Genomic DNA, 17,971 nt, shown 5'->3' on the forward strand with positions numbered 1-17,971 from the left:
ATAAAATCTTCAAAAAAAATAAATACATAAAGCTAAACTAAGTGAAATAAGCCTGTCAGAAAAAGACAAATACCATGATTTCACTCCTATGTGGAATTTAAGAAACAAAACAAGCAAAGGGGAAAAATGAGAGAGAGAGAGGCATAGCAAGAAACAGACTTGGGACACCTGGGTGACTCAGTCGGTTGAGCGTCTGCCTTCAGCTCGGGTTGTAATCCCAGGGCTCCAAGAAGCCCGCTTCTTGTCTCAATCTTCTTCCTCTGCCTGCCTCTGTCTCAATCTCTCTGACAAATAAATAAGATCTTAAAAAAAAAAAGAAATAGACTCTTTTTTTTTAAGTCAGGACCCGTTTCTTTATTTTTTTAAAGATTTTATTTATTTATTTGACAGAGACAGACACAGCGAGAGGGAACACAAGCAGGGGGAGTGGGAGAGGGAGAAGCAGGCTTCCCATGGAGCAGGGAGCCCGATGCGGGGCCCGATCCCAGGACCCTGGGACCATGACCCAAGCCGAAGGCAGACACTTAATGACTGAGCCACCCAGGCGCCCCAAGAAATAGACTCTTAATTGTAGAGAATTTATGGTTACCAGCAGGGAGGAGTCGGGGGCGGGGGGAATGGCTGAAACAGGTGATGGGGATTAAGGAGTGTACTTGTTATGATGAGCACAGGGTGATGTATGGAAGTATTGATTCACTATATTGTACACCTAAAACTAATATATTAGTTATATACAACTATAATAACCATTAACTAACTGGAATTAAAATAAATCATAAAATAAAAACAAAAACAAATAAAAACATAAAATGAGGGTAGGGGGAAAAAAAAAAACCCTCCAAGTGCGGTCAGACCTAAGGGCAATGAATGACCTGACAGGCTAAAAAAAGAGGCCCAGGAGGGAAATCCTCAGGTAAAATATGAGAATAAAGTAAGGAGACAGGCAGCTAAGTCAATGTCATTAAACCAAAATATTAGAAAATGTAGGGCAGTTTTCCCAAGCAAATGGTTCTCTCCACCTTCCCCTCCTTTAGTCTCTAACTCGTAGGGTCCAGAGTTGAAAATCAGACAAGTTAGCAGTGTCCACAGCAAAAACTGGGTTGTAAAACACTTAATACAGACTGTAGGGAAAATCCCAGAAACACTAACCAAGGCAAAAATGAAGTAAAAGTAGAGAGACAAAGGGACCATTTTACTTTTGGTAAATTTAATGACTGTATAAGCTGTTCACATACAGGAAAGAGATACATTTTCCATTTGACATAAAGCTGCTTCAACACTCGCAGTTTGTCTCCAGAGCTTCGTTACCTCTTTCATTAGTGACCAGTCATAGCTCCCTTCCTCTGGGCAAGGACAGCCCATGTCAACTCTAAGGCCATCCACCCAGGTCAGCAATATGCTGAGGAGTCCTTCAGGGTGGTCCTGCAGAGAACATGTCCTTTAAGTGTCTGAGAGCTGGTAGACGTGATCTGAAAGAAAACCAGTCAGAAGAAAGTGAGGTAACCAGGACTGCACTTAATGTGGAGCCTCCAGGGGCGCCTGGGTGGCTCAGTTGGTTAAGCGACTGCCTTCGGCTCAGGTCATGATCCTGGAGTCCCAGGATCGAGTCCGCATCAGGCTTCCTGCTTGGCAGGGAGTCTGCTTCTCCCTCTGACCCTATCCCCTCTGATGTGCTCTCTCTCTCATTCTCTCTCTCTCAAATAAATAAATAAAATCTTTAAAAAAAAAAAAAAAATGTGGAGCCTCCAGAGGAGAGGCCACCAACAGGGAGCGAACGGAGGTGGTGACAGGCTAGCAGAGACTACATGGTTCCCATGTGCCCCCCATCCTAGGAAGAAGAGACATCTGATACAATGGTAATATGTATAGTTTAAGAAATCTAAAATAGTTTAGTCCCAAACTCCCATTTCCCCCCCTTTCTCTTGAGAGATGGCTCTTCTCCAGCACTAACCATGAGTTTCTGGTGTGAGCTGCCCATCACAGACCCTGCCCTCCTAATCCCAGAGGTACGCTGTGATCTAGGCTTACCAGTCACCTCCTTCCTTAGGATATTTATGGCCAAAATTTGGTGAGAAAAGCTCTCTTTTCTCTCTAATTGAGATCTGAAAGCATGTGACCCCAAAGGAGCTTTCAGGAGAAGACAGGCAAAAATATGTAAACAAAGATGACTTCAGGCACTGAAAAGTGTTACAAAGATAAAATGGGCTGATGTGATAAAGGGAAGCTGCTTTAGCTTCCCTAAAAAGAAGGCATCTCAAGGAGGTGACATTGCAGAGAGAAACTGAAGGTTAAAAAGATGGCATCACATAAAAATCAAGAGCCTCCCAAAAACACAACACGTGCAAAGTCCTTGACACTAGAACTCGGTCTGAGGGCAAAAAAGAGGCCACCAAGACTGGAGGAGAGAGCGTAAGAAAAGTAGAGGGGACATGAGGTTGGAAAGGTAGCTGGGACAGATCATATAAGGCCTCAGACACTGTGCATTTCATGCTGGCTCCAATGAGAAACCACTGGAGGGCTTAAGCAGAGGAGTCAGTGATCTGATTTAGAAAGACCACAGCGACTACTGTGGGGCAGACAGACTAGAGGAGGGCAAGAATGGAAGTGGAGAATCGGAAGCTTTTGGAATTCTCATGCACTGCTGGTGGGAGGGCAATATGATACAATTACTTTGGCTAGTTCTGTATATACACTCTATGACCCAGCAATTCTAAGCCATTTACCCAACAGAAATGAATACATATGTGCACTAAAACATATGTACAGGAATAGTCATAGCAATCCCATCGTAACAGCTCCAAAATAGAAAAAACCAAAATGGCCAGCAATAGTACAATATATTGTAGTATATTCATATAACATGGATAAATATAATCACTGATGACTGCATAACATAAGACTGAGTAAAAGAAGACAAGCACCAAAAATACATGTTGTAAGATTCAATTTTATCACAAAAATAGACAAAACTAAACAATGGCATTAGAAATTAGGATGCAGGAGCACCTGGGTGGCTTAGTTGGTTGAGCGTCCAACTTTTGATTTTGACTCAAAATGGGTTGAGGGATCGAGCCCCACTTTGGGCTCAATGCTGAACGCTGAGCCTGCTTGGCATTCTCTCTCTCCCTCTCCCTCTGCCCTTCCCACAATCTCTCTAGGCGCTCTCTCAAAAAAAAAAAGAAGAAGAAATTAGGATGTAGAGAAGAAGAAAAACTAGTAGGAACATGAAAGTCTGAAGTTTTGAAAATATTCTTTCTTTTTTTTAATATTTAAAAAATTTATTGTTATGTTAATCACCATACATTACATTATTAGTTTTTGACATAGTGTTCCATGATTCACTGTTTCTGCATAACATCCAGTGCTCCACGCAGAACGTGCCCTCCTTAATACCCATCACCAGGCCAACCCATCCCCCCACCCCCAAAAATATTCTATTTCTTAATCCAGGTGGCAGGGTCACTTTATGATAATTCATCAAGTTGTATACTTATAATATGGGCAATTTTCTATATTTATGATACGCTTCAATAAAATAATTCATCTTTAAAATACAGAAGCAAAAAATACAGTAAGAAGACTGCTGAAATCTCCCAACCAAGAAATGATGGTAGCTTGGAGATAGAAAGAAACAGGCACATTCAAGACACATTCCATAAGTGAGCTAAAACAGATGGATTGCTGATAGAATACAGGAAAGTGAGTACCTAGGATGAATTCTAAATTTTTGGCTTGAGCAACTGAGTGTGCCATTTACTGAGATGGGGAGGGTTTGAAAGGAAGAAAACTGAAATGAAGAATTCATTCTATTTTGGCCATATTAAGTTTAAGATGCAAGAGAGAAAGGATATAAATGCAAATCTCTTGACCAGAAGGGATGGAAAGGAAAACATAAGGGACAGTGTAACAGAACATGAAGATGTTTCCTATACAGTCCCATGTGAGCAGACAGCACATATGCGTAGGGATGTGAGCTAGTGGAAATAATAATGAGACAATGGGGTCTCATCTGATTGTATTGCTTTTCTCCATGAAATATGAGGCAAAGACATCAGCTGAGACTAGGCTTTGGATAGGTGAGTAAAGATTTAAGGAGAAAGAGTAGAAAAGTCAATTTACTAGGGAAATAGAGTAGGATCAGGATTTCAGGGCCATGCTGAGTGCTCATGTGAGTTTTATGGTTATAAATGTGAACTGAATGCAGCTAGGTTCATGTGGCGGAGACTGTTACTTGTCTCCCAACACTTCTCTTCTTCCTAACAGAACTCCCAATTATAGTGGGCATCTGATCATTCAGAATGAAGATCTTCCCACTTCTTTGCAGCCTGGTATAATATGTTATAAATTGTGTGTGGAATTCCTATAAACTGCCCTGAAAGGAAGAGAGCATGCCCTTTCCCTCTCTGCCTCCTTCTTGCTAGTTAGAATATGGACATGGTGGCTGGAGCAATCATCTAGGATCATGGAGTAACTTTAAGGATGGAAACCACACAGCAGCAGATCAGAAAATAGGAGCCTGGACCCCTGATGATCATGAAACCATCAAAATCACCAGTTCTGGACCTTCCATATCTAGATTTTTATGTAAAAGAGAACTACCAAATTTAAGCCACTGTATTCTGAGTTTTCAATCACCATCACCTGACCTAATCTATGTAATACAGATTATCTGCATGCTTTTCCCTATTTTTTTTTAAAGATTTTATTTATTTATTTTGACAGAGAGAAGGAACACAAGCGGGGGGAATGGGAGAGGGAGAAGCAGGCTTCCCGCCGAGCAGGGAGCCCGATGTGGGGCTCGATCCCAGGACCCTGAGATCATGACCTGAGCCGAAGGCAGACGCTTAACGACTGAGCCACCCACGCACTCCCTGCATGCTCTTCCCTATTGATGTTCATCTGCTAGGGTGTAGATGCAGAAGAAGATAACCACTTTCACCAGGGTTGGGGTTCAGCCAAATAAGCACCAGACAAAAAAGGGAGAAAAGAAAGTGAAATTTGGGGCACCTGGCTGGCTCAGTCAGTAGAGCATGCAACTCTTGACCTCAGGGTTGTAGGTTCAAGCCCCATGTTGGGTGTAGAGATTACTTAAAAAAAAAATTGAAATATATGACAGAGTGGTTCTAGTGCAGCCCAGAAACTCTATGTGAAGAGAAATGAGAACAGCAAAGAGGAACAACAGAGAGAGCCAAAAGAACCCCAGTTCTACAGCTCCTTCTTCATTTTGATCCTTCCACTAAATATACCTGTGGGGTTTATGTCACTTGGGAACAAAAAAGGAGTAGCAAGTAATATAGCATCACCTTTCTACCTTTCTTGACAGATGGAATTTTTCCATTACATAGAAGAATATCATACTAACAATACAACTCAGCACACCAATCTCATCCCCTTTTTCAAGTAACCCTTACCTGAAGTGAAAAGAAAGTAGGAGGGGTGGGAAAGCAACCAAAAACCAAAAAAAGCGAACATTCAAAAGATAGAGAAATAAGCAAACAAGACAGTGTCCCCAAAAAAAGGACAAATGGAGAAGCCTATGAGGGATTATTTCCAAATCAATCACATTGCTGCTAGTAGGAATTATTCCACTTAATAAATTCTTAAAGTAAGACAAAGCCCGGTTGAAACAAAGCCAGAAGGAAGTAGGATCACATAAAGTCCCCAACCAGCAAACTGACTGTGTTTTAAGTTTTTGTCAGATGGACAGAACAGAACATCTAAGTGGCGGTAAAATTTTCAGGCCAATCCACAGAAGTTCCATGTCTTCTACAGCTGCAAGCCATGGACCATGGCCCCCCTGACAAGACACATACGACAGTAAGAGCAAGGACAGAAAGTAGAGGGTGAGGCATGAGGGAACAGGGCAAAGGATATAATACTGATCAGCATCAGCCGAAAAAAGAAGCACCCTCTCTCCACCTCTCTCTTCTGCAGATTTTTCAGAGCTCAGTGTGGGAGAAGCAGCTTTGTTCCTGCCTACCTCATCAGTACGTGTCCTGTCAGGCTATGGTCCTGGGCTAAAGTGGACCAGAAGAAAAGATGGCAGTAACAGACCTGTATAGTGGGATAAGAAAGAGAGGTAGGAAGAAAGTACATGAAGGAGGGAAGAATGGGGGGAAAAGAAGGAAGGGGAAACCCCATAGCCATTCATCCGGAACTCCTAGTCCAGGAGAAGTGAGAGATACCTAGGGCATCAGAGACCTCAAAGGGCATGCTCATCTCTGACAGAGAGATGATCAACTCACTCAGAATCACTTACACTTCCTAGCCTCTCTGCAACAGGCAACTGTATGCTACCGTATACTCCAATCTCACCAAATTCCCAAAAGGAACCCTTCTAAGACAGAAGAAAGGCAAAGAAAAACAAGAAGGCATTAGTTAGGAGCAGTTCAAAATTCAGTTCAAGGTGCCCTCTCATTGTTCAGGCTGAGAAGAGATTTTTATTTAAAGAATTTCTCCTGGAAGAAATTTCATTCCCCCCAAATTACCCAACCCAACATCCATTACACGATGCAAGCCAAAAGCCCAAAAGGACACCTTACCTTCACCAGCACATAGTCCCCAGGCTGAGCTCTGACCTTGACCTCAGAGTTATTAACGTCCTCCATTTCTACATCAGGGAAGATCACTTTAAGGTTTCCATCATTCCGGCCACACAGATCAGTAGCAGAGCGTTTACTGTGCTGCAGAAAAAAACAGAGAGTTATGAATCTGTCACAGTCATCAGTTCTGGGAGGGCAAAAATTATGCCTTCTCTGTCTCAGATCCCTAAGGGTCTTACTTATAGAGCATTCCTTAATCAAGGAATCACTGAGGATTACGTGTTTACTGCTGCTTCACCAACAAGGACAATGCATGGCACACTATAGAAACTCAATAAAGTTTTATTGACTATATGTTAATAAATGACTCAATCAGTCTTTGATTACAGAATTACGTTCCTCAGGAATGGACCTCCAACAGTCCTGAAGGCAAGGACATATGGGTGATGCACTTGGCAAAATGACTTTCACTATATCCGGTCTCATAGTAATCACTCAGGAATGTTCTGGGGTTGTCTGGCCTGGGTTACTTGTAACCCTAATGAACAGGCAGACATGAAGCCAGAGTCTCCATCACAACATACAGAAGATAGGGTCAGGAGAATAATAAAACCAGTGTAATGGAATTAACTTCTAGAATATATAAGTTTTTCTCTTCCAGCCATTATGAAGTGACAAGAAGCAAATTTATCCTCTGGCCTAAACCAGGAAACTGGACAAAATATATGAAATCACTATTTTCAGATACTGAACTACAGACTGTACAAGACTGTGAACCCAGGAGAAGGGAAACAAATGAGATGAGCCCTCCAATGACCCCTGCATTCTGCCAGAAGGCTTGTTATCAGATCAGAGCATGCAAAGCAGGGAGGAAGATTCTCGAGGCAGCACGGTGGTTCTCTCTGGATTTAGGAAAAAGAAATCAGAGTTCAGGGAGCCTACAGTAGCTAGAAACTGTAGAGCAAGTTTTAGAGAAGAGGGAGTAAAGCAGAAAAAGAGCTGCAGAAATATGCATAGGGATCCTCTGAGTCCTTGCTAAACACTAACACCTGCTTGTATAGAGTGAAACTCCATCAAGTCAGGCAAAGAAAGTAGCCTGGGAACTGTCAGCAGATGGGCTCCCAGAGCTCATGCAGGGCTGGGAATCATCAGACCTACCACTGGACAGTCCTCGCTGATTCCTTGGAACATGCAGTAGTGACTCCAAAAAAGCCACACTTTAGTGATGACACTAAACTATCCCTGGGATAAAAACGCTTTTTTTTTTTAACTTTTCTAACAAAGCTTAAAAATGAGCCTTGAAAGGATTAAACTGAACAGCAAATAACATAACTGCCTATCAGAACAAAGTTCAACACAAAATCCAGACCTCAAAAATGAACATCACAATGTCAATATCCCATCAAAAATCACTAGATATGCCCAGAAGCAGAAAAATGTGACCCAGAATCAGGAGAAAAGTCAATCAACAGAAACAGACCAAGAAATAATAGCAATGATGGAATTATCACAAAAATAATAAACCAGTTTTTATAATTAAATTCAAAGGAAACTAAGTTTCAAAGGAAAATAAGAATACAGAAGAGAAGGTATTAAAAACCAAATGTAATCTATACAGATGGAAACATAATATAAAAGATTAAAAATTCAATAGGTAGTAGCAGATTATACACTGCCAAAGGAAAAAATAGTGAACCTGAAGACTGAGCAAAAGAAACTATCCAAAATGAAGCACAGAGATATAAAAGGCAGAAAAAAACGAACAGTTTCAATGACCTATAGAACATCATCAAGTGGTTGGATATCTAAGTAACTGGAGTCACAGAAAAAGAACAGAAACAGAAGGAGTGGGTGGCAGGAAGCAGGAGGAGTGCAGGAAAAATATCTGAAGAATAATTGATGAAAACTTTCCAAATTTGATGAAAATTATAAAGCCCCAAACTAAGAAGCCTCTACACATCCCAAAGAAAACACAAGGGATAAACACAAAGAAAGCCATGCCAAGACACATCAAATTTCTAAAAACAGTGATAAAGCAAATATCTTTAAAAAGCAGCCAGAGACAAAAGGCATTTTAGTTCTTAAACTAATACTACTTTAGGGAAACAGCAGTCAGGTAAGATTTTAAAAGATTCCCCACCATCTCCTTACAAAACACTTACTAGTTATAGTTACAAAAAGAAAAAGAATAACTTTTCAGTCAACAAGCCTAGTTGACACCACCTTAATGAAATGTTCAAAATTAATATCACCAATAATGAAACAATCACAACTATATGCCACCCTAAAAGATACAATTAAGAAGGACACAATATCATTTCTCTAATATGCCTGCCTAAAAATACATAACCTGAATCTTATCATGAGGAAACTCGTCAGACAAACTCAAATTAAGGAACGTTCTACAAAATAACAGGCCTATAATCATCAAGTGTCAAGATTATGAAAGTCAAAGAAAGACTGAGGAATTATTCTAGACTGAAGGAGACCAGACAGACATGACAATTAATGCAACATATGATACTGACCTGAATCTTTTTCCTATAAAGGAAGTTCTGAGACAAGTGGAGAAACTTAAATGGGGTTGGAGGATTGGATTACAGAAATCTAACAAGGTTAATTTCCTGATTTTGATGGTAGTGCTATGGAGGAGAATGTCCATGTTTATATGAGATATATACTACAGTATTTGAAGGGGTTGAGGGCATCAGGTCAGCAACTAACTCTCAAATGAGTCAAAGAAAACAAGTTCTTGGTACTGTGTTGCAACTCTTCTGCAAGTTTATGATTGTCTTAAAATAAATTTTTAAAAAGATAGTGTTCAGGTTCCATGATTTGAACAAACCAACCATAAAAGAATACTTATGAGACAGAGAAATTAGAACAGATTAAATATTTGATAACATTAACAAACAATTGTCAATTATTTCAGATATGATAATAGCATTATGTTGGGTTTTTTTCTTAAAAGAGTCCTTATCTTAGGGCACCTGGGTGGCGCAGTCAGTTAAGTGTCCAAATCTGGGTTTTGGCTCAGGGCCTGATCTCAGGGTTATGAAATCAAGCCCTGCGTCAGGCTCTGTGCTGAGCTCGGGGTCTGCTTAAGTCTCTCTCTCTCTCTCTCCCCCTCTGCCCCTCTGTTTCCTCTCTAAAATAAATAAATACATCTTTTTTTAAAAAAAAGAGTCCTGGATGGCTCAGTCGGTTAAGCAGCTGCCTTCAGCTCAGGTCATGGGTCCTGGGATCGAGTCCCACATCGGGCTCCTTGCTCAGCAGGGAGCCTGCCTCTCCCTCTCCCTCTGCCTGCTGCTCCCCCTGCTTGTGTTCTCTCTTTCAAATAAATAAATAAAATCTTTTAAAAAATACAAATAGAGTCCTTATTCTTTTTTTTTTTAATTTTTTTTTTTAAGATTTTATTTATTTATTTGACACACAGAGATAGAGGGAGAGAGCACAAGCAGGGGGAGCGGCAGGCAGAGGGAGAAGCAGGCTTCCTGCATGAGCAGGGAGCCCGATGTGGGGCTCGATCCCAGGACCCTGGGATCATGACCTGAGCCGAAGGCAGCGGCTTAACCAACTGAGCCACCCAGGCGCCCTAGAGTCCTTATTCTTTTAAAAAAATATATATACTGAAATGTTTACTGACAAAATACTATGATGTGTTAAGTATAATATGTATAATATGATGTATAAGGTACTTGCTTCAAAACAATCCAATGGGGGCAGTAAAGATGAAAACAAAATTAGCCATGATTAACACTGTACTGACAGCTGTTGAAGTTTGTTAATGGGTACACGGGCATTCATGATACTGCTCTCTCTATATCTATGTATTTTTTTTAATTCCCCATAATTAAAAAAAGGGGGGGCGTAGGGAAGGAATATTGTTTAGAGGCTCTAGAATGAGATAGACCTGAGTCAAATTCTGGCTCTGCCACACTAGCTGAATGGCCTTCGGGAAGTTATTCTACTTCCTCTGAATCTCTGTTTCATCTCAATAAAAGTGCTAATAATAGCACTACCTCCAAAAACTGTGGTGGGACTCAATGTGCCAATGACCAGAAGTGCACAGTTCCTTAAGAAAAAAAAAAGTGCACAGTTCCTGGCAGACAGTAAATGATCAGTATACGTGAGTTATAATCATCTTCTCTGCCACTCTGGATATAGCAACCTCAAGTTTTAAACTGGCCAGGACTAAAGGAAAGAAAGTCTCCTCTAAAAGAAAGTAAAGACTCCCAACGGCTAGCCCTGAAAAATACATTTATTCTCTAGCCCCAAGTGAGTATTGGCTTATGTTATATGCGTAAGAAAGAATCTTTTTTTGGTTTATTTAATTACCATAGGTTCTCTGTAAGGCTGGTGAAATCAGGGACACAGATTAGTAAACTTTGAGTATTTATTCATTCATTCAAAAGACAAGTACACTATTCTGTGCCTGACTCTGTGAGGAAAGCTGGGAATACAATAATACCTAACTCTTGGGCGCCTGGGTGGCTCAGTCATTAAGCGTCTGCCTTCGGCTCAGGTCATGATCCCAGGGTCCTGGGATCGAGTCCCACATCGGGGTCCCTGCTCACCAGGAAGCCTGCTTCTCCCTCTCCCACTCCCCCTGCACTCCCCCTGCTTGTGTTCCTACTCTCACTGTCTCTCTCTGTCAAATAAATAAATAAAATCTTTAAAAAAAATAAAAATAATACCTAACTCTTACTGGATAAAATGTAGACGCTAATAGACATGTACATGTACAGATCTCCAGAATCACAGCTGATACCCTAAATTACAAAGCATTTAATGAAGGCGCCTGGGTGGCTCAGTTGGTTAAGCAACTGCCTTCGGCTCAGGTCATGATCCTGGAGTCCTGGGATCGAGTCCCGCATCGGGCTCCCTGCTCAGCTGGGAGTCTGCTTCTCCCTCTGACCCTCCCCCCTCTCATGTGCTCTCTCTCTCTCTCTCTCTCTCATTCTCTCTCTCAAATAAATAAAATCTTTAAAAAAAAAAGCATTTAATGAGGCAAACACCTTTTGGGATATCACACTAGCTGAGCATCACCATCCATCAGCCAACTGCCAGTCTAGAACATAGGAAGATCCCCTAACCCAGATGAGCTGATCATGTACCGGTCCTGGAAACTGGAGCTGGGGCTGAGAGACACGGTTTTGGTCTGTGAATAGCTAGAACTATAATATGTAAACACAGGAACTACAGGGCTGCTGTGCTCTGCAACAAAGATGAAGCAGCTGGAAAAGCTGGTCTAAGGAGACAAGAAGTACGAGCCTTAAAGGGTTTCCCAGACTAGGCACAGTGCTTCCTGCCCCTGGGCTCCACAAGATACCCCTGAAGTACAAAAAAGAATTCCTTCTGGCTTAGGCTGAATGGTGTGAAGAAATTTCTCATTGTTACTCACCAAAGAGTCCTAACAAACACAAATACCAGGCAATTAGTGGCTCTGATGCTACCATATCCTAAGGCATGGAACAGGACTCTCCTTTCTCAATCCAGGATTTAGGAGGAGTCACAGAAAGGGCCCCATCTCTCCCCTCCTCTCCAATGGGTGCAACACATAGCTTCAGGCTCCCAAACTCACCCCTTATTCCATCTGTTTAGTGCTCTAATAGCTAGGTTCCCAGGCTTGACCACAGAAGCCTATAGGAACCCCAAACTTCCTAAAATGCAGTACATTTCTAAGAAAATGTGATTTTAAAAAGAATTGAAGGAACGCCTGGCTGGCTCAGTTGGTAGAGCATGCAACTCTTGATCTCAGGGTTGTGGGTGAGCTCCACATTGGATGTGGAGATTACTTTAAAAAATAAAATCTTCAGAAAAATTGAAAAATAATAAAAATTGAAAAGGACTGCAGGCAGTAAAATTAATTCTAAAAACATACATACTGCTTCCAGAAAGATGGAGCAGACATACTTCTCCCTAATCCTTCTGCTGCTAAGTACAAAAATATCTTTCAGCAATGAAGGAGAAATCCAGACATTCTAAGATGAAGGAAGAGAATCTACTGCCAGAGTGTCTAAAGGAAGTTCTCTAAAAAGAAAGGAAAAGATAAAAGAAGGAAGCTTGGAACATTGGGAAGGAAGAAAAAACATAATGACATGATTACCTATGCAGAAAATCCCAAGGAAAATGCCAAAAAAACTCCTAGAACTACTGATTTCAGCAAGGTCACAGAGTAAAAGATAAACAGAAAAAATTTAATTATTTCTGTACTATATAGTGAACACATGAAACACCTGACTAAAACATACAATAGCAACTACAACAGCTTAAAAAAAAAAAGATACTAGTGTAAATCTAACAAAGTACATATAAGATCCTTAACACAAAAACTCTGATAAATCAAAGATGATCTAAATAAAAGGGAGACATAGTGTGTTCCAAAAAACAAACAAAAAACATATACATACGACCTTACCCCCTCCACCAGCACTAGCTGGGTACAACCCACAGAGGCCATGTTGGCTTTTGTTGCTTCTTCTCGAAAGACAGTAATAAGTTCCTCCAAACGCCTTAATTTTACCTCTTCTGGGACATCATCTTTCAGTCTGTGATATGCCCGAGTCTTCTATTAAAAAAAAAAAAAAAGAGAGAGAGAGACAGCGGTCACCAAAGACTCATAGAACCCCCTTCTCCCCTTTTGGATTTTTTTTTTTTTGTAAATTTTCACTCAGCTTTAATTTTAATCACGCATTTTAAATTCAAACAGGTGACCAAATGTGAAGCATTCAGAATAATCTGATTACAAGTCTGGTTAACTGAAAACAAAGACTTCTCCATAAAAAACATAGTTTTCTATGCATTCCTGTAAAACAGAGCTAGATCTACAAAGTAATCTATTTAACAGGTTGTAACTAGGGCAGTATGACAAAAAGTAAAAGCAAATGGCTTAATTTTTTTTTTTTTTTAAAGATTTTATTTATTTATTTGAGAGAGAGAGAATGAGAGATAGAGATTACGAGAGAGAAGAGGGTCAGAGGGAGAAGCAGACTCCCTGCTGAGCAGGGAGCCCGATGCGGGACTCGATCCCGGGACTCCAGGATCATGACCTGAGCTGAAGGCAGTCGCTTAACCAACTGAGCCACCCAGGCGCCCCACAAATGGCTTAATTCTTATGGATACATTAGATTTGAGGCTGCTTCATAATCTGCTTACAAAAATAAAAAACCAGTATATTGTCTTGATTTGTAGGTTTTCTTCCCATGTCAGTAAAGTGAAGAGCTTTCCCTTGTTTTTCATACAAGCAAATCTCATAGCATTAGCCCCTAGGAAGGTTACTGCAAATTCTTTCCGTGGGCAGACAGCGATCTCTCATTTGCAAGGTTGCTCATCAGTGACATTTAAAGCTCCATTATTCTTCTTCAACCTCCAGGATGCTGGGTAAGATTGTCAGGTTCCAACCAAGTAATTTCCAAGCAAGTATTCTCTCACGTGTTTTGGAATTTCCCTTTGCCATCTCAACATCTCCAGGTAACAGTTCCATTACACCAGTGAGAGCCACTGCTCCCGCAGGGGACCAATATTTTGGAAAACTAAGCATTTTCACAGAACAGCAGTCGAAGGTTTTCAGTACTAGAACCCTGCCTTTCATTAATCTGGTTTGCACACAGCGCCACCTGGGCACAGTACACCACTCAAATCTCAGACAAGGTCGGAGACTGCCCATTTTCAAATAATCTTTTGATCTACCACCAACGTAGGGCCTCCCAAGTCCAGACGTAAAAGCTAGATTTATTTTTTTTAGGGGCACCCGGGTGGCTCAGTCAGTCAGGTGTCTGCCTTCAGTTTGGGTCATGATCCCAGGGTCCTAGGACTGAGCCCCAGGTCAGGGCTGCTTCTCCCTCTCCCTCTGCTGCTCCCCCTGCTTGTGTTCTGTCAAATAAATAAAATCTTTAAAAAAAAAAAGATTTATTTATTTTAGAGAGAGGGGAGAGAGAGTACGTATGTGCCGCGTGCAAGTTAGGGAATGGGCAGAGGAAGACAGGGATAGAGAATCCTTAAGCAGACTCCCCTCTGAGCAAGGAGCCTAACAAGGAGCTGGATCCCAGGATCCTGAGATCATGACCTGAGCCGAAATCAAGAGTTGGATGCTTAACTGCCTAAGACACGCGGGTGCCCCCACCCCATAGAATCCATTCTTAAGGTACAGAGGGGGAACCAGGTTCATTCCACCTCCAAGTTACAGACATACGTACAGGAACCCAAGCCATGTCAGAAGGGTTCTCTAGCTCTAGGAGCATTTTAAAAGAAAGAGGTAACTATGCAGTCAAGTCACATCTTTAGAAGGGTTAAATTCTAAATTCAGCACATGAAAATCAGACTCAAAACTGTTCTTGATATATTTATAGGATACAAATGTAACATTTATACAAATGTAACATACACTAAGTAACTCATTAGGAGCACTGTTTATAAGACACAAAATGCAAAGCAGCCTAAGTGTTTATCAGTAGGTTATCAGTAAACCAAGTTATGCTTTATCTATACAACAGAATATTACACCAGTGAAAAAAGAATGTGATAACTCCATATGTACTGATATGATTGCTCTCCAAAACATACTCTTAACAGAAATAAGATATAGATCAACATGTACAACAACTTTGGTATAAAAAGAATAAATAAAAATAGGTTTATAAATACATGAAATATCACTGGAAGTTTACAGAAGAAATTCCTAAGAGCAATTACCTTCAAGGAAGGAACTGAGAAACCAGGCAACCTGGGAAGAAGAAAGAACAAGTACTTCTCATTGCATACTATTTTGAACTTCTGAATTTTATATAATGAGCTCATATTACCCAGTCCAAAAAAAAATTTTTTAAAGAAAATTTATCCTTAAAAAGCCTTTTAAATTGTTCAAATCTATGGCTAGGGTGCATACATGTACATGTTGTGTGTATATAAACACATTTTTTTAAAGATTTTATTTTTTTTTTTGTGAGAGAAAAAGGAAGAGCGAGCACGAGCAGGGGGAGGGGCAGAGGGAGAAGCAGACTCCCCACTGAGCAGGGAGCCAGATACAGGACTCAATCCCAGGACCCCAGGATCATGATCTGAGCCAAAGGTAGATGCCCAACCGACTGAGCCACCCAGGCACCCAACACATTTTTTTTTAAGTTTTCTGTATACAAGCTTATAACACAGTTGAAGAACCACTGAGCTAGATATAAGTATGGAATAACAGGAAAACCTATATACCAAAGTGTAGTCATTCCAATCGGCCTTTGAGAGAACTACCAAATGGTGAATGGGTTTACTCTATTTTGTCTTATTAACAAAAACTTGTCTCTATTGTGTTTACCATTACCAAGCACCATTCTCACTTCAAAGGTGGAGAGACCAAGGACCTTTCTCAAGATCACATAGTTAGTAAGAATGGTAGAATCTGAATGCTTGTTCTCATCCACTAGACTATTTAAGTCTCTATAACCTTAATTCTAACCAAGAAATTAGATCCCTAAGTGAACACTCTTATTCAATGTCCATGATGCTGCCACCACACACTGTAAACCCATTTCCCAATCTAGCATTATAAAGAATTTCTCTTGCATATTTGTGATGTCCATGGAAAAGCAGATTTGTCTATTCTGAAGCTTCATCTCTGAAATAATTCTGTAACAGACATAAACATACACAATGGCCCACTTACACTGCCTACACTAGGCAGTGGGCTTTAAAAGACATGAATTCGTTGACAGCAGCTGAGTGACAGTGGTGTCTAAGGTCTTGGGATCCTTCATTCATCAATCAGCTTTCCTGAGCGTCCTGGCCACACAGCCTCTTCAGCCTCCAGCCCAAATACAAGTAAGGCCCCCACTGAGGTGACTGGAGAGATGAGAAATGACCTGTGCAAATTCATCCCTACCATCGAGAAAATAGCAGCAGACCAGAACTATCCCCTCTCTGCAGGAAATACACATTACTCTCCCTTTCCTTCCTCATCTCCTTCTGCTTTATTTTCCTGGGAATCTGTGTACAGGAGAAACTCCATAGTGGCTATCAGTAGATTCAGTTGGCCTAAAAAAATGAAAACTAAAATAGCTTAGGGGCGCCTGGGTGGCTCAGTCGTTAAGCATCTGCCTTCAGCTCAGGTCATGATCCCAGGGTCCTGGGATCGAGTCCCACATCAGGCACCCTGCCCGGCAGGAACCTCTCCCACTCCCCCTGCTTGTGTTCCTGCTCTCGCTATCTCTCTGTCAAATAAATAAATAAAATCTTAAAAATAAAATAAAATAGCTCAGGATAGCTAGGAGGACAAGGTGCATCCGTGAAACAATTCACAGCTTAGGTCAAAAAAGTCCTGCATGATTTTAGCTTTCTTATAAGGAGAGTAGTATCCCTACCTCCACATTCAAATTCTAAACGATCTAAACATAACTTAAAATATTTTAATGAAAATAAATATTGTCACAAGCAATCCATTTTCATCTCAAATCAATGAACTGTATAAAATAGTAGACAGGCTGATTAAAATAAAAATAAAGAAATGAGTGGTAAGATCCTCATGGCTTCTCAAGGACCGCCCTGCTGCCACTTTCTTTTCTTGCCAGTTGTCTACAACCAGAAACCAGTCAGGAATTCTGTCAGTGTCAGCACAGAAGTAGCTTTTCCTCCATCCCAGGGCTTACCTGTCTCATACTGTAAGCAAAAAGAAAGCCCATGTTGTACTGAACTTCCCGAAGCAAAGACACTGTCTGGAGGTGATCATCCTCTGTCTCACCACAAAAGCCAGCAATGAAATCGCTGCTGAGGCTCACCCCTGCAACGCATGACAAAGGACAACATGTCACTGCTGCTTACCTTCAAGAGAGGCCTTTGGCACTTGTGGGCTACAGAGGGCAGAGTAGCAATTGTAAACCTTTCCTGGAGCTGTTCAGCTTATGTGCAAGTGAAACAGAATAGTTATTACAGAGGAAGATGGGACAGGCTTGCTTATCCAGAATGTTCTCATACTTTGGGGTGCCTGAGTGGCTCAGTTGGTTAAGTGCCCAACTCTTGGTTGCGGCTTAGGTCATGATCTCAGGATCATAAGGTCGAGCCTCGTGTGGGGCTCCATGCTCAGCACAGTCTGCTTCTCTCCCTCTGGTTCCTCCCCTCGCATGCATGCACAACCCCCCTTAAATAAATAAATAAATCTTTTATAAAATTTTTTAAATAAAATCTTTAAAAAACATACTTTTGAAGCCAATTTCACATAATGTTTAAGACTATAGGAACAATAACTATTGGTCACTAAATACTAAGTGCTATGCTTTCCTATCTATTTAATTTAATCTATGTAATTATCCCAACAATCCAGTGAGGTACTACCAACTCTATTTTATATATACATATGTATTTTTTTTTAAAGTAAACTCTATGCCACACATGGGGCCTGAACTCACGATCCTGAGATCAAGAGTCCCATGCTCTACTGACTGAGC

The 17,971-nt window shown here is 40.9% G+C and overlaps 1 protein-coding gene across 4 annotated transcripts in view; it reads right to left on the reverse strand.

The window, feature by feature from the left end:
• Positions 1-554: 554 nt before the first annotated feature.
• The window catches only part of CDK5RAP1 (CDK5 regulatory subunit associated protein 1), a 38,929-nt gene continuing 21,512 nt past the window's right edge, over positions 555-17,971 (reverse strand). For 2 of the 4 annotated variants that reach the window (XM_027623645.1, XM_027623643.1), the window contains 4 exons: positions 17,177-17,307; positions 12,964-13,113; positions 6,543-6,683; positions 559-1,469 (listed from right to left, as the gene is read on the reverse strand). In XM_027623645.1, coding sequence (XP_027479446.1) covers positions 1,389-1,469; positions 6,543-6,683; positions 12,964-13,113; positions 17,177-17,307 — 503 coding nt within the window. In that variant the 3' untranslated portion in view covers positions 559-1,388. Of the gene's footprint in view, positions 1,470-6,542; positions 6,684-12,963; positions 13,114-17,176; positions 17,308-17,971 lie in introns of all 4 variants that reach the window. The other 2 variants (XM_027623644.1, XM_027623642.1) reach the window with 2 other exon arrangements.

Source organism: Zalophus californianus, chromosome 8 (assembly GCF_009762305.2).
Source record: "Zalophus californianus isolate mZalCal1 chromosome 8, mZalCal1.pri.v2, whole genome shotgun sequence".
Classification (NCBI taxonomy): Eukaryota; Metazoa; Chordata; class Mammalia; order Carnivora; family Otariidae; genus Zalophus; species Zalophus californianus.